The sequence below is a fragment of the Maylandia zebra genome, linkage group LG3, assembly GCF_041146795.1.
Source record: "Maylandia zebra isolate NMK-2024a linkage group LG3, Mzebra_GT3a, whole genome shotgun sequence".
NCBI classification, from domain to species: domain Eukaryota; kingdom Metazoa; phylum Chordata; class Actinopteri; order Cichliformes; family Cichlidae; genus Maylandia; species Maylandia zebra.
In genome coordinates, this window is record NC_135169.1 from 20,401,962 (window position 1) to 20,424,761 (window position 22,800).

Genomic DNA, 22,800 nt, shown 5'->3' on the forward strand with positions numbered 1-22,800 from the left:
CTAGGAAAACAAATAAAACAAACAAACAACTAACTTAATATCCCGAGAGATTAAAGAAAATATTTTTCTCATTTTTGACTAATTGTAAACATTTACACACAATCAACATAAATGAAATTTGGCTGAAAAACAATGTTGTGAGATTAACTTACGTAACACACTCATCTCTAATTCAACAGCAGGAAGTGTGTATCTCTGTCGACATGTATCCAGAACTTCACACTGGGGAATCTTGTATGTATTAAATAATTCATTCGTGGGCTTCCTGCCGGTGCTGTCAAAAACGCCAAAGGAGTTGTTATTAGAAAAACTGCAATTAGCAATGCTCTTCATCATGGTGAGTAAGAGTTACATTAACCATGAAGTTTTCTGCTCAGTCCGGAGAGGAATAAACATCTAAACCAGAATTCACCGTAGTTTATTCAATAACTGTTATTTCACTCAAAACCACAAATGTCAATAAGGATTAAAAAAAAGAAAAAGTGGGCTCGATCCTTAGTGTCTAAATGAATGCTAAACCTAGGCTTTGCATCAATCCTTGTACAGTAATAGAACAACAAAGGTCCAGTGCCATGATGATAATCAGGTGAACAAAACGGTTAGTGGGATTCCTGCTTTGGAGAGAGGTCCACTCAGTAATTGTGATATTTTACTCAAAATCAAAAATTTCAATCTTATTTTACTGCTAGGAAAGTTAGACAATCATCTAAACCTTAGGATTCATCCTCCTTAGAGGAACTCGATTTTACAGCAATCAGTTTCCAGTAACATATCCTGAGACACTTTGGTGGTTTTGATTGCAATAAATCCCACGATGATGGTAGACATGTTGAGGACCGAAGTTTAATAGTTAAGCAGCACATGGCAACACTATGGTGGTGCTACAGAAAAACAAAGAGAATTAATAAAATCAGTAGGATTGATATGCTGGAGAATGTGAATGTCTCATCCATATTCAGTGCAATCCATTTAACAGTTGTAGAGAGATTCCACTCAAAACCACAAATGTTAAACCAGGGGGGAGATACTGCTGGAGGAAGGATTCACCCTCTGGGGAACATGAACGTCTAAGCCAGATTGTACAGCAATCAATCTACAGCATTAGCTGAAACAACAATAATCCTGTTCATGGTGGTCCTAGGAATAAAAGGCAGTGGGAGGGGAAAAAAGTCAAGAAGATTCATCCTCTGAGGAGCGTGTATATCTAAAGCGCATTCAATTAAATTTTATTTATATAGCATCAAACCTTACTTATGTCACTCAAACCCCAAAAACCAGCAGGATTCATCCTCTGGGGGACTTCAATGTCTGAACCAGACTCTTCATTTATTAGATAGGTCACAATATATTCAATTTCTAAGCATACCTTTGTACAGCAGATGCTTTGACATCCAGGTGAGGCTGGTGATGTTTGAAGAGAAGGAGGTCGGAGAACTGCTGGAGGTGTTTAATTGTTTGAAAAAACAAACACAACAATTTTCAATAGAGGAAAAAGGCTTAACAAAAACGGTAGAAACACATACACGACTCAAAAGCAAATGTTTAACTTTATAAATGTTTAATTGCTTTTCATGTAATTACACTCACACACCCACAGTATGAATAATATAGATGAATGTCAGCATGAGACCAACATGCTTACGTGCCAAAGTCATTTTTCTCTCTGCAGCAGCTTTTTACATTTTGCATTCCAGTGAACACGATTTCTCCTATTAGTCCTATTAGTCCTATCACAGTGACACTGTTTGTTGATTATTGTCATACCAAATATAAAAAATGCTCTCAGCTTACTTGAGGTTTTCTTTCTTAATTACCCAATACAAAGAAAAAGTAATTTTCTTATAGTCGACATGCGTCCTAAAATTCCAGATATTTCCTTCAACAGTTGGTGGAGAGTTAAAAAACCTTATATTGGACTTGGAGTTGATTGTGTAATGCACGTAATGTGTGTAATGTTTATCTGTGTGTATCTTTTTGCTTAGCTCTTTGGCTATGTAAAGAGAAAGATTATAGAAATTATAGAGATTATAGAAATTCAGCTACAGGCAGACCTTGCAAATATAAAATAACAGGCATAGCTCTATCACATTGGCACCACGTGGAGGTCAAACACTGGTTTATTTGAAAAGTTATCATGAACAGGAAAGAGAACATCAGCTGAGATTATTGTAAAAAGGAAGAAGTGCAAAAAAATTGTCAAAGATCAAAAACCGGTAGCTTCAGAAACACAGACCCAGAGAACGGCTAGTGTCTCCTTGAATGGTAGCGAGTGGTTGTTAGAGCTTGCTGGTTGTCACTTGTTTCATTCAGTCGTAAAGCACCAAAAACATACCTGTCATTGCTTTAGTCAAAAGCCAATACAATAACTTGTCTGCAAATGCTTGCCAACCTCTACTTTGAAAACCACTGTTTCTGTTTTATTTATTTTTTTGCTGTTTGGTGAATAGTTGGTGAGTAATTCCAGACAAGTCATCGTCTTCCAGTGCATAAATGCCACTGCAGCAGTCCTCTGAGAGTCGAGTCGAAAGCACCTTTCAGCAACCATTAGCCAAACAGCTGGGGAATACATATTTTTGCAGAGGGTTATTGGCCGGTCTCTTTACTTTGTTCTTTTGCAATAACTTGATTAGTTATTGAAGTTTTTCCCATAGAATAAATATAATCATTTGATATCCACACCTGGCTTTGGACTCTCAATTTTGAAGTCTCACCAGTTGTTAGCACGTCGGCTGCTACCATGAGATTTAGTTGGAGCCAGAAGTGGACATGTCTATTGGTACTGTAAGGTTGAAAATGTAATGTGGGAGTTTGTGTGGCTTGACTCCCTCTTGGAACCAGCCTCAAATGGCCGTTGGTGGATGGGCAATGAACTGCATTTCTCTCACAAACGTGGAACTGCTGCGTCTGTAAAATGTGTTTTCTACTGTAAACTCAAAATTTGTTTCTGGTTCTCCCTATGGGTCACAAAGATTTTGTATATTTAGATTTAAGAACAAGCTTAGCTAATTCTCTCACTTAAAGCTAACATTAATTTTCTCCTTTCTTTTGCTTACCAGCATCTTTAGATCTCGTAACCTGACCTTGGTGTCATCCGATGTTTCAAATGCTATGACCCATCTTCATCCTCGTAACTATACCCTTCACAATGGTCAGTTAATCGGCCCACTGATCTTACAGTCTGCCTCCAAACCCACCATCTCCCCTGTCCTCGACTGCCCCATCAGCAGCAGGGATGCATGTGATGGGCAGCGTCTCGCAGGCCACTGGGAGCCAAGATTTCTCTGTCCAACAAGAGGATGTAGCTGTTACCGTGACAATGTCTCTCCCTTCTCCTCCTCGTCCTCCATCGAGGTATGCTGACATAGAAGATAAGCAGATGAAATCACCTGACATTCCTCCACCACCTCCCCCACCTCCTCCTCCCCTACTGCCTCTGCCACCAGAGCTTGGACACCCCGCTGGTGGGCTGAAGAAGAAAAGGAGGGTGAGGAGTTTTTTCTGGAAAACGATTCCAGAGGAGCAGGTAGAGTTCCTGCTTTACATTTGTCTCGGCACATCGTTTTAACATATATATTTTTTAATATATATTACATTGTTTTACTTACTGGCAAACGTAAATGATGACTAAGCACCTCTCTGAAAACGCTTGAGTCCAAAGAGAAATCGAGCACTTTCATAAAACGGCTATTACATTACTAAAGTCTGTGTCTCAGGTAAAGGGACGGCTCAACCTATGGACTCAAGGCCAAGTGAAACAGAAATACGAGATTGACGCTCAGACTGTCGAAGAGCTGTTCGGTCAACATGACGGTCAATCAAAAACCCTGGCAACGCCCGCCAGGGGAGGGAAAACCAGCAGCTCATTTAGAGAGACCAAACAGGAGGTGTGTTTTTGATGCAGGGCTGCGTGTGCTGCTGTTTGTTGAAGGCATGGGAGATGGAGTGAAGTGTGTGTGACAGTTTCCACCAGGGCTTTGACCTCAGATTGACCCTCTCTCTCTCACACTCAGGTTTCCATCCTAGATGCTAAGCGAGGGATGAACATTGCAATTTTTCTCAAACAGTTCAAGAGGTAAATAATCTCACACACACACACACACACACACACACACACACACAGTTTAACCCAACATGAAAACATAGAGACAAAGACAAAATATGTTTTTATGTATTTGGTTGTTCATTGCTGCCTCTGTTTGATTTCCATGATAAGAGCATCAGAGCATCGAACTGATAATTTCTGACTGTTATGTCGAGTGGATTAAGTTATGATAGGCAAGCTTTCACTTTAAAGGTCACGGATTTGATTCCCAGAGAAAAGAAGAAAAGGAAAGTCATGAACAGGAATGCTAAATGCAGACAGTGTTGTCATGTCGGTGTTTGTTGAGAATAATGTGGGTATGACACAGCATGACTATGACAAAATGACTGTCAGACGGAGATGGGGATTTTATTAGCTGATGGCGTGTCACAAAGCGATGCTGTATTGTAGTGTGTTTCCTCACCATCATCCTGAAGTGTTGAATAAACAAATGTGGTGATGTGGGCAGGTTATACTTGATTGAATACACTACAGACATGTGACCATATGTCAGATTAGAGGAAAAGACTGACGTATACGGAGATAATACAACAAGGGACGCAAGAGATGAAGCGAGCAAAATGACAACAATCAAATTCAAGTTGACCAAAACAAGAGATGTAAAATAATAACTTAATGGAATGTGAAGGTTCTCAGTCATCTGGGTCATCGTAGTCTAAAGAGCTTAAAAAAGGACTTGAGCTTAGTTGAAGACCTTTTTTTTTTTTTTTTTTTAACCTCTCATCCGAGAAGCTTCTATCGTCTGTCCATCTGTATCTAAAGGACCAAGGTCACTCTTTCGAGGATATCAATGTTCACATTTTGGACAGAGAAGACTGTTTGAAAGAGGAGTAAAATAATTCATCTATGTCCACTGTGAGCGACCGTCTTTGAACAGAGGCGGTGGTTTACGACACCAACTGTCTGCCATCTATAATCCAGTTCTGAGATCCCTTCCCAGACGCCTTAACGCCCACTCACATCCTGGGCCATCTGACCTCAGGAAATCACACGATGGGGTGGGGTCAGGTTTCACAATGAGCTCACCTGAAACCCTGGCTGATTGTGACCTACACCAGTTTTCACACCTTGGCTCATGTGATTAGGTAGAGGATCATTAGGGGGTCCATTGTCCCTCTTGGGGGGAAACTCCCATAGGGCTTAAAATCTGGGACCCTCCACCAATCGCTCTTAGAACTGAAGAAGCTTCTCGGATGAGAAGTGAAACGTCTTCAAGGAAACTTAAAGAAGTCCAGACGCTTTTCTTTCCAAGCTCCTTAGAATAACTTAATGGATATAAACTGATCTTAAATTGACAAATGACAAACTGTCTAAACAAAGATTTAAATTCATAATGAAGAGCTACAGAAGTGACAGAAAATAACTACAATGTCATTGATTATTGACTATTATTAACAAAAAGATTTAAAGTGACAACAAAGAGGCTGAGAGATGCAAAATAGCAATAAGAAGAATTAAACCACTTGAGGAGAAAAGAAGAAAAATGAGAATGGTGTAACCTTGTGACAAAGGAGGCCAAATGGCTGAAAGTGAACTTAACTTGCATGAAGAGGTGCAAAGTGGCAATAAAGGGGTGTAAAATGGTTAAAAAGATGCAAAATAGGTGCAAGGCAACCTAGGTTAGCCATGAAAAGATACAAAATGAAGACTGAGAAACTAAAATTGATCACAAAGAGAAAAAACAGTGACGAAGGGAAACGAAATGAGAATACGAGGAAATGCGAAATTGTTACAAGCATACATAATTTGATGACAAAAAGATGAAAATCTCTACAAGAGCGATTAAATAGAAATAAAGAGATACAAAATGGTAACGAACAGGCATAAAGTGGCTACAAAGGGACATAAAATGAACAAAAAAGCGTACAAAATGGGACAAAACAGCAAGAAAGTGATATCCTACATTCAAATCAAAGCACAGCGCTGCTCCAGTGAGACACTAAACAGCTCGGCTACACCGCAGTTGTGGTTTGTGTGTCCTTGAGCCTGACGTCTTAATCCTCTGTAGGAGGGTTGGTGGTCTTGTCCCCAGGGGCCTGCTGTCTTGTAACCCATTCATGGTAAGGTCACCGCAATGCTGCTTGACAGAATTACTGCATTTATATTGTTCATAGATACGTATTCATGAAGCTTTAATGTAGTTCAAAGAATGAAAAAACTTGCTTTATCTAAACCTCCCTTCACCTTTTTTACATTTATACCTCACTGAGGATTTTACATCTTCACCACAGCTTAATATAGAGATAGGAAGTCACGTAAAAAGTGTCCACAAGGTGAGTCAGTTGGCTAAGCTTAGAGAATGTATTGAATGAATGTGCTGAATCATTCAGGTCACCATGTTGAGACTTAGTGCTTACCAAACACACTGAGGGACATACAGGCATGTGGGAGACGGAGAGCAGGAATGTACAGCAACTATACCTGAAATCAATTGGAGAAGAATCTGAGTTGTATTGCATCATTTTATGTTCACGATGTAAAATATCCACAAAAACTCTGTCATTCAGTTTCAAATTAAGCTGAAGGTTTTGCAGCTGCTTTAACACCGAGCTAAAAGTACCCAAAAGTTAGTTCTGTTCATCCGGACGTAACGTTTCCAGGTGGAGAAAAGTTTCGTCACTCATCAGGATTTCCTTACCTGGATGATTAAGCATGCATCATGACTTTAGTATAAGTACTTTTAACTTTTCCAACAACAAAGTAACAATTTTGAGAAGTGGGAAGTAAAAGACACAGCCATCTGCTCCAGGAAATATACTTTGGGATGACTGTGCAAAATGTTCGAGTTGCCCTGCACTTCTTTATACTTTTCTAAGGAAATGGTTAAAAAAAACAAAGGTGCAGCGATTTATTACAATGTGAGGAAACATACATGGAAAACCAGTATATAAGACAAATCAGAGTTTGTACAGTTCAGATGAGCCTGAAAATCTATATTTAGCAGGATCGCCTTTGTTCTTCAGCACAGCCTGAACTTTCTTAAACAGCATGCTTGTACTTTCTTTAAACAGTCTTCAGGAATAGTTCTCCAGGCTTCTTGAAGGACATTCAAAACTCTTCTTTGGATGTGTTGTTTTGCTTTGTTTGTTCTGTTCTCACACTGCTTCAGTAATGTTGAGATTTGGGCTCAGGCCAGTCCATGACTGATACCATTTTATTGTGCAGGTCCAGGTACAGTCAAGGTGTTCTTTTACTGTAATTGACAATGTGTTTGGGATTATTCTGATGTTGAAAAATGAAGTCTTTACCAATCAAATGCCTTCCAGACTTGTGCAGTGTGTCAAAATCTGACTTTTCTTTGTTCATAGTTCTTCCATTTTTAACAAGATCTCCAACACCATTTACTGAAATGCAGCCTTAAAACATGAAAGACTCCACCAGGTTGTGCAGGCAACTGTAAAGACTCACTGTTAACCACCTGTCTCTATTTCTCACGCTCTCCTTCCATGCTCCACACATCTCTGATAAATCACTGCCGTAAATTTAAAGCCAACTTTTCTCAGGCAGGTAAGAGAGCAGGGGAGACAATCATTAGCGTCACAGCGGATTCCATTGAACGACCACTTAATGTGTGACAAACAGCTCTCCGACCAACAACCCCCCCCCCCCACACACACACACACACACACACACACACAGAACGCCAACAACTTCTAAACCCACAAATCCACTCTCAGATATCCTTGGCTGAGATTTAGACAGATGTAAACAGCACTGACAGACAGTATTCAGAAAATACTAATTTTCTTTGTCATAAAATTAAGGAAACAAAATTTCAATTGTGGGATTTTTGCTTTTCTCGTTTTAGGGCTTGTTGCTTAGAAAATCGCATTTTAAAAGTATGTCCAGAGCATGTTACTAAAACTGTTGTTAATACATCTGCAAACTCTGTGACATCATGTTGCATTTATAACAGAGTGTAAAAATATGTACAAGGAAGTTGTACTTGGTGGGATGATCTGACAGAACACGTCTGTCCAGTTTATTCAGCTCACTCAGTCAAGAAACGGTTTTAATGAACTCTGACATCAGAATTTCAGTCTTTTTGTGCTTGGCCTAACTGTGAAAGTGTGCTCTGTACTCATTGAACAAATTGAAGGTTTCAGCGAAAAATACAAAAACTGGATATCAAATAGGAAAATCTCAAGTTTATGGAATTCCTCATGACCTTGAAAGCAGCTTTGCACAATAACTCTGTGCAAGAAAGTTTCTATCTCCTGACAACAGTACAATAAGTTAAATTTTGAGTTTTTGAGTTTCTCTTCATCCACTGTGTAGGTTAAAATAAACTGGACGTGTATCGGCACTGAAGTTAATTAGTTAAAGAAGTTATTTTGTCCATTTTATTTTACTTTAAGTAACAGGGAAGGTGCTTCCAGTCAACAGAAAAATAACTATAAATGTCGTCTCAGGCTAATTCCTGAATGAATATATAACATTGTTTCAATGTTGAAAATGAAATTATCATTTAAAAGCAAAAGGTTGGAGTTCACAAAGTGATAAAACTGTCTTAAACTATTCATTTTCTTGTTTGAATTTTAACCTGACAGAGTGAACTGAGTGTACCTTGTACGTGTGCAGATGGTAATTAAATCTCTGTGGGGGAAAACCCAGATCAGCTTAGTGTAATGTTATTTTGATGCCATTTTAATTCTTAACTTCAGCACAATGAGTGTTTGTTTTTTATATCGCTGCTCACACTAAATTTAAACATCTTCTTCCTCCAGGTCCAATGAGACTATAGTAGATGAAATCTGCCATGGCAACAGTGAGGCTTTTGGGGTGGAGCGTCTGAGAGAAATGCTGAAACTGCTGCCAGAGTCTGAAGAGGTGAGACACACACACACACACACACTGATGTGTTTTTTTTATCTGATCCATCTTTTTGCACTCATGAAGGTGAAGAAACTGAAGGCACACCGCGGCGAAGTCTCTCAGCTCTCATTGGCCGATTCCTTCATGTACCGGCTGATTCAGGTGCCCAGGTGAGCGCTGAACTTTTACTTAGTTATTCAGTTTTATGCTGCGTTCAACTTTCACTGCAAGTTTCAGAAATTAGAATTAAACCTTTATGATCTTTTTTTTTAACATTTCCGATATTCATGCAAGATCCATGAAACAGTTTTACACTGAAAATGCTTCCACTGTCTGTACAGTTTCACCGTTGCATTCACTGAAATACTGCACCAAAACAGTACATTTTTGTAGTACTTGTACTTGTATACTTACAATATTAAACATAAATACTTTTACTGGCTGTACAGTGGTTACTTTGAATTTTTGAAAACATGATGCACTGGTGTGAAACAGTGTTGGGTAAAAGTGGCCTGTGTACCAGCTCTAGCTCTAAGTGGGGGAAAATGTTTTTGTATCACTAAACAGGACCTTGTGACAGTTAACAGAGCTGACTCAGTGACTCAGGAATCATAACCGTTAATGCATCAATTTGTGCTCAACAAAACAAACAAATGTTAGTAAGTAGCTGCTGCTGGAGCGCTGGTAATGTGACATCTGCCTTCAGATCATTTCAAAAACATCAAGCTGAATCAATTACATGCCTGCAGCTCCCCCACACACCAATAACAACATCTCCTTAATGAGATGCGCTAAAAATAGTCCCACAGTTCAAACTAATTGCCAGCTGCTGGTATACAGTTACTACGAGAGTATGTAAAGTAGTAGCATTAGCTGTATTTAGTGAAGTGTACCAGCTTGGACGCAAAATAAAAATGTATTAATCAATTCATTTTCACCTCTCTCTCTCGGTCTGCAGTTACACAGTCCGCATTGAATCCATGCTCTTAAAGGAGGATTTTCCGGCAGCGTGCGAGGCCATGAAACGGGACATTAAGATCCTTCGCGCCACCATCAAAGGTAACACGCTCGCAGCATCAGCGGCACACGGATGAGCTGCTCTCTGCATGCAGCCGCTGTTGGGAGCTCACACAGGCCACAGCTCTGCTTTCTCTTCTCTTACTTATTGTCTCAGTGTCAACGCAGAGCAGAGAAGGACCAGAACCAACACTGAGTGTGTTACAATGTTTTATTCCTTACCACAAGCAAATGTGCTGCAGGAGGCAGGTAGAGATTGTGTGGCCAGACTGCTTCTATCTGTGTTGTATGAACTGAAATTACTGAGAGAATGGCATGAACACCAACGATGGTGGTGGAGCTGTAAAACTTTTTAGAGCAAACTCATCAACTTTTTAAAATTAATTTTACATTTTTAAAAAAAAGTAACGTTTGACTCCTGACACTGGGATCAGGGCACTGAGGTAAAGTAGGGTTTGGTCAAATATACAATAAATAATACGTGTTAAAAGTTGCATAGAGCATGTTAATAGTTACTCTGAGATGCAGCTCATTGCTGCTGATGAACCTTATCTCTGTGTCTCGGCAATGAACAAACAACAAAGAAATCACACCGACTCACATCCATCAAAAACATTAAAAACCTCCAGAAAAGTTATTTTTCTTGACTCCAAACATAAGGTTCTGTTTGGGGTCGTCATCAGTGATGACATCGATCTCAGAGGATTCATTTAGCTTCAGAATCACCACGCAGAGGTGTAACCAAGAAGCTTCTAGAAACACTTTCACAGATTTAGCAGATTCTGTTACACAGATTGTGTTACAATGTCTCAGAATCAGTACTTTCACCTTTATGTGAAGGAGTGAGCCGTTTGATTCAGAAGTTGTAAAAAAAGAAAGAAAGAAAAGAGATCTGTGTATGAAACTCTGGAATATTTTTTAACAAAAATAAAATAATAATAAAAAAGATGAAAAGAAATAAAACGCAATAAATCTGGACTGAATGTCGTTGGTGCAGAAATACCTGCAGTAAAGCCTTCTCCTCGTTTTCACCCTCCACCCAATACAGACTAACACCTTCAGTATTTTTAGCAGTGTGTGTATGAACTTGATAACTGCCTGAACTGTTAACTAACCTTCCACATGCTAACACTGCATGTGATAAAACAGCAAACCCAGTGGGATTTTAGCATCATAAGCTTATGTTATCTGTATCTTTACTGCACAGGTTTTGTGTTTTTTCTCTCTTTACTCTCTTTTTACACAGTTATTTCCAGCAGGTGATGCTCTTGCATTGGTTTATCCTTTATGTACTGACACAAATGAAGACATCATTTCTTTTACTTTGTCTCCGTCCTCCAGAATTAATGTGTTGCGAGGAGCTCCATGCTGTTCTCCACCTGGTGCTGCAGGCCGGAAACCTCCTTAACGCTGTGAGTAGGAAAAAAACAAACATTGTACAGCATCAATGAATAATTAGATGAGGGAGAAAAAAGTGGATAGATGGTGGAAGAAGAAAAAGAAATACAAGAAGGAAGAAGAGGCAACAAAAGGCTTTTTAGTTTACACCCTTTATTTCCGTGACAGTAAGTTAATATTAGAATTCTGGTTTATTTCCTGTTTCTGTACATAACCTAAAACTTTGCATGGAAACTTTTTATTAGAGTGAGTCAAGATGAAAAGGTGAGCTGCAAATTAAAAAAGAAATGCTAAGACGACACTAAAACAAAGCAGTGTTTTCATAGAACTTCTCTTCCTTATTATAATCAGACGTAATATACTCTTTTTAAAAACACTCACATATATTAATACGAGTGTCAAGTGGTCACTGGAGGCTGGCTCCAAAATTGAGTCAGTCCCAAAAAAACTCATGTTTAAATGTTCAACTTTAGATCAGAATTAAACATGTTTACTGCTACAAATAGATTTAGATTCATATCTACAGTTTTAACCATGAGATTAACTGTAACTTTGGCTACGTTCACACTGCAGGTCTTATTAATGCTCAACTCCGATTTTTTTGATCAAATCTGATTTTTTTGTCTGCTTGTTCACACTGCAGATAAAATCTGACAGCAAACGCGCTCTAGTGTGAACCCTCAAAGTGGCCCGCATGTGCAAAAGAAGACGTCACACACAATGCGCTCTGTTTAGATCCAGACCGAACAGTATTGTTTGACTGATGGCTCTTAATATAAAGACTTGTTTCAGACTTTACGTTTCCCAATTTTGCTTTAAATTCTAAAGTTATTTTGTTATTTACATATGGCCTAATAATTATCCTTATTGCTGTTTTAGGGGAGCGGTGCTTCAAAGGAAAGTTGCAGATTTCTGTCAGAATCTGCAGATTATACAGTACAAATAAAATGTTCACGTTTCTCCAATGTTGTCTTCCCAACAGTTTCTCTGGATGGGCAGGAAGCGTTCGCGATGTCTTCTCCGGCGCTGATAATCGGCGTCTGTCTTGTGTCAGTGACGTAAAAGACTGATTTAATGCGACATGACCGTTCAAACAGCAGTCGCTTTCTAGAACATCAGATATGTATCGGATTCAGTACCACATACGAAAGTGACCCAGATCGGATTTGAAAATATTAGATTTGTGCCGTTCACACTGTCATACCACGATCGGATATGGGTCGCAGAGGGTCAGAAAAGTCGGATTTGATGTGCTTTCGCCTGCAGTGTGAACGTAGCCTTAGACTTCAAGTTATCATCCAAATATAGGCTCTTGTTTTAAAAACTGACATGATGGCGGCCAAAACCATGCGTGACAGCATGGTGGCTAAATCCATCATTTAATTACAGTCAGGGTATCACTGAACAATTTATCACTCACAAATTGATTGGAAATAATATAGTGTCTTCTAAAGGTTTTACATTTCAAAATGATTTGTTTTTAATTCATAACTGTCGGTTGTCTTATACACAGTGTGGACCAATGACATGCATTCATTGGTGAACAGATGCAGAAATCAGACTCGTGCAAAATGTAACAGTGACTGAAAATGATGAAAGAAAATCAGACAAAAACTATTTATGAATCTGAGTAAAAGTTCAAATTGTGGATCTAAACAAAATTTTATGCATAAAACAGGTTGGTGCACTAAATTAAGCAGCCTCCAAAGAGGATATTTAAATCAAGTTATTAATTTTGAACGACATGGCAATAACGATATGACCAACACAGCTACACATTAATTAATAAAATCAGAGTATGCTGTATGTATATGTAGGTATAATTAAAGGTGAAAGAAAATTAGATCCCAAATAACTGCAAATTCATTAATTAGCATAAAAAGCTGCATTTATCAATGTAAAAAACCCAAAGCAAGCTGTTTCTTGAACTGATTGATTATTTCAACAACAACAAATATATGTAAATGTAATGAAAATTGTCTTTGTTCAAACAAAGTCAGTTATTAATTAGACAATAAATGATAAGATATCAAAATAGTATCTGTAAAGTGTGACTGACAGGAAACTGCACAACGATGAGTGCTCTGCAAAAATGTGGAGACCAAAGAAACTGCAAACTAAAACAGACATTTTAACCAACATTGTTTTGTAAGTAAATCAACATTTCACTGCATAATAATGAGAATATGCCCACATGCTATCCACTCTAATAATACTGCCTAAGGGAAGCATGTAAATGTAAATGGACTAGTGTAGAGAGGGATCCCATGTCAGAGGCAACAAAGTGGGCATTAGTGACAATGTGGTCTGATTAACAATGATGGAGACCAAAGGAAAGTCAAAACTAAATCACATTTTAATCAACTGTCCCTCAGTGACATTTATTTCAGTTTAATGAATTCTGCAGAGACGCCCTCAAAAGATAAAAGTCCAGCATAGAGCGGCTGAGTGAATGTGGTCTGGACTCTGTGGAGGAGAGTCATGGTTTCAGAGACGCTGTAGAAAGACAGAATACCTGCTCTGTGATCCAGGTACACTCCTACTCTGGAGGACCGAGGACCTGAGAGGACAGTTGGGATATTGTTGTGCCGAAATGTATAACTGCTTGTGTCACAATCTAATGCCCAAGATTTTTCATTATATCCAAAAAAACATTCATTGCCAAACCCTGCTCTGCTGATATTCTTGTATGCGACTGCTACATAAACTCCACCTCCCAGTAACAACGTCCAGTCAGACTCTCTCTACTCAGGACCTGAAACCATCCAGTGAATCTGTCTGGATGATCAGAATAAGACTGTTGTTGCTTCATAAATGTTACTTTTCTGTTCCCCTCAGACAATAACAGATGTGTGTGAGTTGTGTTTGGATCCAGTGTGATTTCATGTGAATATTTTAAGAATCCAGCTCTGGTCTTTGGCTCTGCTGGTGACAGTAAAACATCCTCTTCAGTGACTGTCAGTGAGATGTTTGTCCATTCCTCTCTCAGAATGTCCTGTAGTTTATCTCTGGTCTCTGACACAGCTGCTGTCACATCCTCAAAGTAGCTCAGAGGACGAATATTGATGCTGGATGAGTGTGTAGACTCACTGAGTGCTGACAGTGAGGGGTAGTTGTGTAGAAACTGGTTGTGATCCTCTGTGTGTGAGAGCTGCTCCAGCTCGCCGTCTTTCCTCTTCAGCTCAGCGATCTCCTGCTCCAGCTTCTCCTGAAGCTCTTTGACTCGACTCACTTCAGTTTCCTGCTGGGATCTGACCTGCTGCTTCACATCAGAGCTTCTTTTCTGGAGGAGACGGATCAGCTCAGTGAACATCTTCTCACTGTCCTCCACTGCTTTATCAGCAGAGCCATTGATGGCCTCCACCTCCTGTTGAAGCAGCTTCACATCTTTCTCTCGCTCCTGGATTCTCTGCTGGATGTTTAGTCGTCTCACCTCGAGCTCCTTCTGCTTCTCAGTCCTTTCTGCTGCAGCTGGGACTGTTTCATGGCCTTTATGTTCATCCATCGTGCAGAGATAACAGATACTCTGCTGATCAGTACGACAGAAAATCTTCATCACCTCATCATGACGAGAGCAGATGTTCTCCTGGAGCTTCTTGGAGGGGGCCACCAGCTTGTGTTTCTTTAATGGAGCTGCATCATAGTGAGGTTGGAGATGTTTCTCACAGTAAGAGGCTGGACAAGATAAACAGGACTTGATGGCTTTCAGCTTCCTCCCAGTGCAGACATCACAGGCCACATCTTCAGGTCCAGCATAGCAGTGATCAGCTGGAGCAGCTTGGAGTCCAGTCTTCTTCAGCTGCTCCACTAAAGCTGCAAACATGATGTTTTTCTCCAGGACAGGCCTCGGTGTGAAAGTCTTCCTGCACTGAGGGCAGCTGTGGATTCCCTTCCTGTCCTCTTCATCCCAGAAACCTTTAATACAGTTCCTGCAGTAGCTGTGTCCACAGGCTGTAGTCACCGGATCCTTCAGTAGATCCAAACAGATGGAACAAGAGAAGGTTTCTCGGTCCAGCTGAACTCCTTTCTGTGCCATTTCTCCTCTCAGTGTCAGTGACTGTGTGAGTTTCTCTAATACTGATGCAATACAGGAAAAGATTTGGGTGTTTTTCAGAAACAGGAAGTGGGAGTGGTTATGAGGCCTTGACTTATTCCAAGAGGAGAAGTGGTTTCAAGCAGACGGCGTGTGGTCATTTTTCACACAGCAGAGCACATTTAAAAATGTTTGTCTGTGTTAAATTGTTCGGAGGTTGATCTGCAGTTTTAATCACAGCCAGTCACTCTGCTGTTGAAGTACTACTTTTATTTCTGACGGTTTAGTTTGCTAGTTTGAGCAGAAGTTGTATTTTAGTGTTAGCTTATTTACACAATCTTAGTATCTGTCATTTAAAATCTCAGGGTCTGAATGCATGAGCTCATTTGACTGTCATGACACAACGATTGCAGAAAAAGTGTATTTATGTTCATTTAATTGATAAATGTTTAACAGAATGAGCTGATAATTGGGCGATACATGTTAGGTGTACAGTCAAACTGGAGACTTGCTGTCTCTACTCTCTCTTATCAGGTAGACTATGGAGACCAACTGCTTTGTGGGAAATGTAGTTTTATAGCTTCAGATTCTGTTGTTCAAGTGTTTGAATGTTTACCACTATGAGTTTAATTTCTGTGCTATGTGCGTTGCAGGGAGGTTATGCAGGAAACGCAGTAGGCTTCAAGCTGTCGTCCCTCCTGTCTCTGGCTGACACCAAAGCTAACAAACCAGGCATGAACCTGCTGCACTTTGTCGCTCTGGTGAGTAACATCATTGTTCATTTCATTTTTGCACATACGCCAGTGTGGCTGAAGTCACAAAAACAGTTAAAGTGCTCTTTGGTTGTCAGGCACCATTGGTGAATGAGATTCATCTGAATTTGATCAAGGTTCTGGATGTAGTCGGCTGTGCTGGTTGGCACTCATTGGCAGGAGGTCAGGGACACTACTTCCGAATGGGTAGGCTGGAGATGTGGTCCCTCTTTCTTTCTTTTTTTTAGGGAGGAAGACCCTAAAGACCCTATTTTTATGGGGAATCACACCTTTAGAGTTTCCAGGGAAGATCTATGCTATGATGTGGTTGTCATCCTGGTGTTGCTTTGGGTGTTTGCCATTGTTACAGGCTACTTGGTACCTGGACAACTGCAACCAGAGCTTGGTTCACATTACAGTCAATAAGTCATACTTATTCCTGGAGAGTGGTGGACTCCGCCACTGCTGGTTTTGTACAGACTCTTTCAGATCTGGTGGTCTCAGAAACACGTCTCTCCTTTTTGCAGATGATACAATCCTTTTTTTGATTAATCTATTAATGAAATCAGCTCTTGAGACAGTTTGAGAGAGTTTGAAGCTCAGTGTGAAGTGGTTACAATGAAAATTAGCAGATCCACGTCTTAATGGTTTGAGTGGTGAAGAGAGACCTGAAGCTGAAGGGGAAGCTGTTGAGTAACTAGTTGATATAAATTTGAACCCTCAGAATAAAATTGCAGATACAACAGGTGGAAATTAGTTTATTCTGACAAGTTGTTGGTTCAGCTTCAGAGAGTGAGATGCTCAGTAGTTCAGGAGGGGCTCAGAATAGAGCTGCAGGCAAGTCCTACTGGTAGAAGGCCTAAACATGCTGGTGAGATTATGTCTTTAAGGTGATTTCATGCAATGTCTACCAGAAGGGGACCCTGGGACAGAGAATGGGTCTCTTTATGTGGATTGAGAGCACCTCTGTACCACCAAAATGAGCAAGAGGAGGTAGCTGGAAAGAGGGGGTCTCATGTTTTGTTTTTTTGTTTTTCTATAGGAAGCCCATAAAAAAGATGAGAAGCTCTTGGAGTTTCCTCTCAAGCTGAGTCACATCCAGGCTGCAGCCAGGTCAGACATCACTTCATATTATTCACATATTAAATACTACAGTTGTCCACATACACCACTACATTTCTCCATCAACCTGTTTGGTGGGGATTTATTTATTATACTCCTTCTTTCCATCATTTTATTACATCTCTATAGAATCTGAGTGAACACCGCCCCCTGCTGGTTTCTTTTCAGTCCTTCATTTGATACTTAAATTACACCAGACACAAAATGAATGAAACCAAAGCAGAAATGAGGCTACATGGATTTGTTTTCCTTCCTTTGGTAGGATCTCATTGGAAACATTGGATGCTGAGCTGCATTTGCTGACATCTCGCACACACTCAGTGGAGGAGAGCATCCAGAGAGACACAGAGCTGCTGCAGCAACTGGACAGCTTTCTGCAGGTAACACACATAACAGTATTTTAGTTTTATATAATCTTTAAATAAGTGTGTAGTTTAAAAAATAATTTTGTGCCTATTATGTTTGTCTCAGCATGCCACATCATCTCTCTGCTCACTCCGTGGCAGTCGGCAACAGCTAAAGAGGGAAGGCAGCGAGCTGATCGACTTTTTCTGCGAGGACAGAGACACTTTCAGGCTGGACGACTGTTTCAGCATCTTCCACACCTTCTGCTCCAGGTTCACAAATGCTGTCAAGGTACAACTATGAATGCAAATCCATTACACGAGCTGTACAACAATCCACACAAGATCCAGTAGATGTGGTTAAAACTGTTGGTATACTTCAACTGATACATTAGTCTTCATCCCATATTTAATAACACTTCTGATTTACAGTGAAACATATTAGTTTCTAAACCTTCCGTTTTATGTGATTGCCAACAATTTCACCATTGTTGGCTTTTTGGCTCAAGTGTGTCTCCATTGCCTCTGAGTAGTTTGAATTCCCAAACCCTTCTCTCACGATGAGCTGTTGACAGAGACACGAATACCAGACCATAAATCAGGCATAAGAGGAGATGTTGTATTTAAGGCCCAAGGGTTCACAGTTTGTTTTATTTTTTTGATTTGTTTGCTTTGATTTGTCCATCAGGATCTGAATTTTTTTTCAACATGCATAATATCTGTAGGCTATGGAGGACCAGAAGAGTCACGTGCATCAGGAAAATAACTTCTCTTTCTCTTTTTGAAGGAGAACATGGAGAGGGAGGCGAAGGAGGCGGCTCGTCGTCAGCGGATACAAGAGCTGGAGGAGAAGAAGAGGCACTCCTGGGCTGGAGGAGAAAAGGTAGGATGACGTACGCAGACACTGTAAAACAAAGTCAATCAAAGATGTCTAACGATGATCCACTCTCTGTTCCCGTTATAGGTGGATGGAGTCTTTGGGCTGCGCTGCCACAGTGAGCTTGACATGTCCACTGCTTTGTCGCGGCATGACGAGGCCGGACTGTTGATGGAGCTCCTGACCCCTAGGTCCCACCCTCGCTCACCAGTGAACAACTCCCACAGTCCTCTAGGACGTGCTGTGAGCTTACGTCGTTCCCGAAAGTCTCCATCCTGCTCACCATCTATTGCTGCTGAGCAGGAACTAAGCACTTTCCTGGAAAAGGCGACTGATCGCAAAAACATTCAGCAAAGAGGCAAAGGGAGCAGTTTTCCATCTCCCTCAAGTCCAGGATTCCCAGTGTCCACCCAAACGGCACCACAAAACTCCTCATCACCTTCCAAAAGGAGTCCAAAAAACAAAAACCATGCAACTGCCACTTACCTCAGCCAAAATGCTACCCAGACGTGTGCAAATGCCACTAATCCTGCAAATGAACTTGCAGTCAAACCTACCTCTGACTCAAACCAGCAATCTGAACACAACAACAAAAGCAGCAGTGATCAACCTGGCATGGGTTTAAGCAGCCATGCAACACTTACAACAAGCAAACCAAAAGATGTTGAACTGGTTTTAACTCAGCAGACTGACTGCACTGATAAGAGCTTTCAGCAGAGCACCACTGCTACAGGAAACATGGTGGTGGTTTTAGACAAATGCACGTTGGTTCCTGAGCTAAAAGTGTTTGGCAGTGGCGACACCCTCACAAGTCATAGCGAAAACAGACATGTTGGTCTTCATCAAGATGATGTGACAATCACAGATTTGGAAGAAGAGAAAGGGGATGACTTGCAAGTTGATAAGGTGCAGAATAATGGCCAACTGATTGTAAATCCAAAACAATCTGATGAGCAAGTCTGTGAGCTCAGCTCTTCTTCAACACCAAGAGAGGGCGATGAGGGGCAAGAAGATAAGGTGGTTGTATGGTGTGTGACGGGTGTGTGCGAGGCTACAAGTGACACACAAAGCACCTATGCAGAAACTGAAAAAGATCAGCATAAGGGTGATAACCAAGGAGGAAACAAACTAACTTCCTCTGCTTTAGCCAATGACATGCCTTCAGAACCTCAACCGGCCAATGAAAAACCAGTGCCTGTACCCATCAGCAGCCAACCAGTGCCTGTCCCCCGCTGTGATGACACATCACTGCTAGTTTCTTCCTCTGTGTGGCGCCCGAAAGAACCTCCAACACCTAATGTAGTGCCTGCTCTCACAGCAGATGCTTCTGAGAAAGATAAAGAACTGGAGGAAGAAGCAGAAGTGTCCACCAACAGGAACAGTGATGGAGTGACCGTCTCAAAACAATCAACAGAAGAGAAAAGCAAAAACAACATGGCATCTAAAGACTCAACCAGTAAAACTGCAAAAGCAGCTTCTTCCACCAAAGTAAAAGCAGAACCAGCAACTCCATCTAAACTACCCAGCAAGAGCCTTCCTACGTCTAAAGTCCAAACTAATGGGAAGAAACCTACCCCAAACACTATCTCTGCATCTGGCAAATCCAAATCTATCCGGACCCTCACAACCTCCGAGAACAAGGACATGAGGAGGGTTGTGCCAATATCCAGGACCAACAGAAGTCCATCCAGAATCAAACATACAGAGAAGAATCGAGGCTCCTCCAGCACCGCAGTGCCCACCAGTCTGACTCCCTCAAAACGAAGCAGTGCTTCCCCTCGACGAGTAGCGAGGCCTGCAAATGCTCCTTCATCCCGACAATCTGGGATCCCCAAGACTTTGGATCCAAAGGACTCAAAGAACCAGAATGTTTCAGGTACTCAGCCATCTGCCCGAGAACAGAACAAGGACTTTCAAGGAAAGATGTCCAGCCAAAAGCCCTTAATGAAACCTAAAGCCCAGCAGGAGGAGAAGATCTGTCGCTCCACACTGCGGGCACTCTCTCAGGGTGGAAGAAGTGGAGCAGGAGGCAGCGTCAGTGCTCCTGCCACTCCTTTGCGCAAAGCCACTAGCTCTTCATCATCTGTGTTTCCGGGTTTTGCACGGAGCACAGCCTCTTCTTCTTTCAGACGTACTCACACCAACCTTGCTGTTCCTGCTGCTTCCCACTCCCCCAACATTGGGTCAGACCCCTCCCCCAAACCTTCTTCCAAGACCTCCTCCCCTGTTACCCCATCCAGCACCTCCTTGCCTATTACGCGATCAAGATCACTAAGAGTCCATGCATCAGCAAGATCCTCAGATGTCCAAAAACTCTCCCCCTCCTCACAGAGGAAGTCTCAGAGCGTCAAATCATCTCCTCGTGCATCGCGCCACGACTTGCTGGCTCCCCCTAAAGGCCACAGACGGAATGACAGTGACAGTGACAAGTCCGCTCATTCTCAGGACTCGGTCTTGCCCACAAGGCCGCGCTGGAGATAAACTCTTGGTTGTTTTGTTTTGAGGATTTTTTTCCTAATCACTCCTCCTTCAGGAAAGTCAGGAGATACACTCCATTATGAAATGTAGATACCTTTTAAAATGTTCAAGTTTAATTTGAGTAACAAAGGAAGATACAATGAGATTGTCTCGTATGGATTTAAATCTTGTTTGTTACCTTGTTTGTTTGTTATTATAAGGTTTAAGTGCAGCGGAGCTGAAAAGTTCACTACGTTTTCTTTGTACTATATTATCCTTGTAATGTACTTTAAACAACCACAGAGGGGAAAAAACAAGGTATATTTGTATTCTTTCTAAATCTATTAATTGAGAGTACATTCCAAGATTAATGACAATAATGACCTCTCCTCACGACCTCAGGAAAGCCGATGTCTTATCAGAAATCACAGACCTTTTTGTTTTGGTCAGAGTGAAGCTCTGAGATCTCTGGATGAGTCGGGAAATGACTACAGCCTGTGACGTGATTGCTAACAAGCTTTCAGTCAAAACCACACTAACACTAGCAGTTCTGAATAATTTGGTGGCCGTAGCCATGACTTGATCTCTCCTATTAGGCCTACAGACACTTGAGTCAGTCTGTGCGTTAATCCACAGACTAAAGGCTCCTACTATGAGAGTAAGGGGTACGCCGTATTGTATGAAAGAAACTATTACAACCAACATACAAACTGCAAAGTTAAACACTGAATTGAAAGGAGGGGAGCTAAAAAACGGAGTGAATAAAATCTAATTTCATTTTATTTGTACTCCCTTTGAGTTATTCCTGTGGTACTTTTTTTCTTGTTTGAAAGAGAAATATCTGCAGCTATAAAGATGTACATCTTTGGAGTATCCTGAAAATTCTGCAGTTTTTAAAGGTCATGTGACTGAATGCCTTTTCGATTCACAAGCACCTTTAACTGCACGAACTGTGCAGCAGAATCTCTTTAATCCAGGCTGGACTTATATAGAAATAATAATATTACTACAATACTAATTGTGTTTTTATAAAGCCTGACATAACTAATCTTTGAGAGCGGTGGTGTCTTTTTTAAAAAACACGATCAGTGGAGATACAAGGAGATATTTATAACTCTGATTAAAAACAGACACTTTCTGTCTGACTTGGAAAATTCAAGTTGTGTTTTCATATGAGGACATTTTTATGTTTATCTGTCTTTATTTATGTATGTATGTAATGTTTCCCTACTAATTAATAAAGCATTGTTCCTCAGTCACTCTGCGCACTTCATTCAAAGACTGTATTGCACTTTTTCCTGCCAGAAGACAATGTTTTAATTGAAATAGACTGAAATATCTCACTTCAAGTGGAGGAATGTCTGGAAACATTCACTTTAAAACCAAGCACATTTGAAACTATATCCACATTTCCTATTCTTACAGCTGCATTTTGTATCTAATCTTGAGCAGAACCTCTTTGTGTCTGCACCTCTCATTAATTCTGGTCTTGTATCATATTTAAAACAGAGAAACTAAAGCAATCGAGACCATCGTCAATCTCAAAATCATCCATTTTTATAGTTCTTAGAGTTCAAGAAACAAGCACAAATGTGTTTTTGCTTCTAGGTTTTCTGTAGTGATGTAACAACGCTGAAGCTAAAGTAACTGTAGTGATTTGTGTAGAGGAAAACGTCTCTGTGGCAACATCACTGCCAACGTGTTCATCTTGAATGTGTTATTAGAGTTAAAAAAACTTTACAAGTATCTTTGATTTCTTTAAACACTGTAATAAGAATTGTGCTTTCAGGCGTTACTGCTGTTCTCTGAATATTTGTCAAGTCTAAAACCTTCTCTGTAACCCCTACAGATGGCTGTGTGTAGAAAATCCCAGTAGTTTCTGA

The 22,800-nt window shown here is 40.6% G+C and overlaps 1 protein-coding gene and 1 pseudogene across 2 annotated transcripts in view; one reads left to right on the top strand and one right to left on the bottom strand.

The window, feature by feature from the left end:
• LOC106676949 (uncharacterized) overlaps nt 1-22,172 on the top strand; it is a 32,135-nt gene extending 9,963 nt beyond the window's left edge. The window contains exons 2-14 of one of the 2 annotated variants that reach the window (XM_076880823.1): nt 3,057-3,523; nt 3,714-3,884; nt 4,011-4,072; nt 8,830-8,932; nt 9,002-9,087; nt 9,876-9,976; nt 11,276-11,346; nt 16,019-16,126; nt 17,160-17,230; nt 17,502-17,619; nt 17,711-17,875; nt 18,371-18,466; nt 18,548-22,172. In XM_076880823.1, the coding sequence (XP_076736938.1) occupies nt 3,233-3,523; nt 3,714-3,884; nt 4,011-4,072; nt 8,830-8,932; nt 9,002-9,087; nt 9,876-9,976; nt 11,276-11,346; nt 16,019-16,126; nt 17,160-17,230; nt 17,502-17,619; nt 17,711-17,875; nt 18,371-18,466; nt 18,548-20,941 (3,837 nt within the window). In that variant the 5' untranslated portion in view covers nt 3,057-3,232 and the 3' untranslated portion in view covers nt 20,942-22,172. Of the gene's footprint in view, nt 1-3,056; nt 3,524-3,713; nt 3,885-4,010; nt 4,073-8,829; nt 9,088-9,875; nt 9,977-11,275; nt 11,347-16,018; nt 16,127-17,159; nt 17,231-17,501; nt 17,620-17,710; nt 17,876-18,370; nt 18,467-18,547 lie in introns of both variants that reach the window. The other variant, XM_076880822.1, reaches the window with a different exon arrangement.
• Nucleotides 11,483-15,406, bottom strand: LOC143415581 (tripartite motif-containing protein 16-like; annotated as a pseudogene).
• Nucleotides 22,173-22,800: the final 628 nt, after the last annotated feature.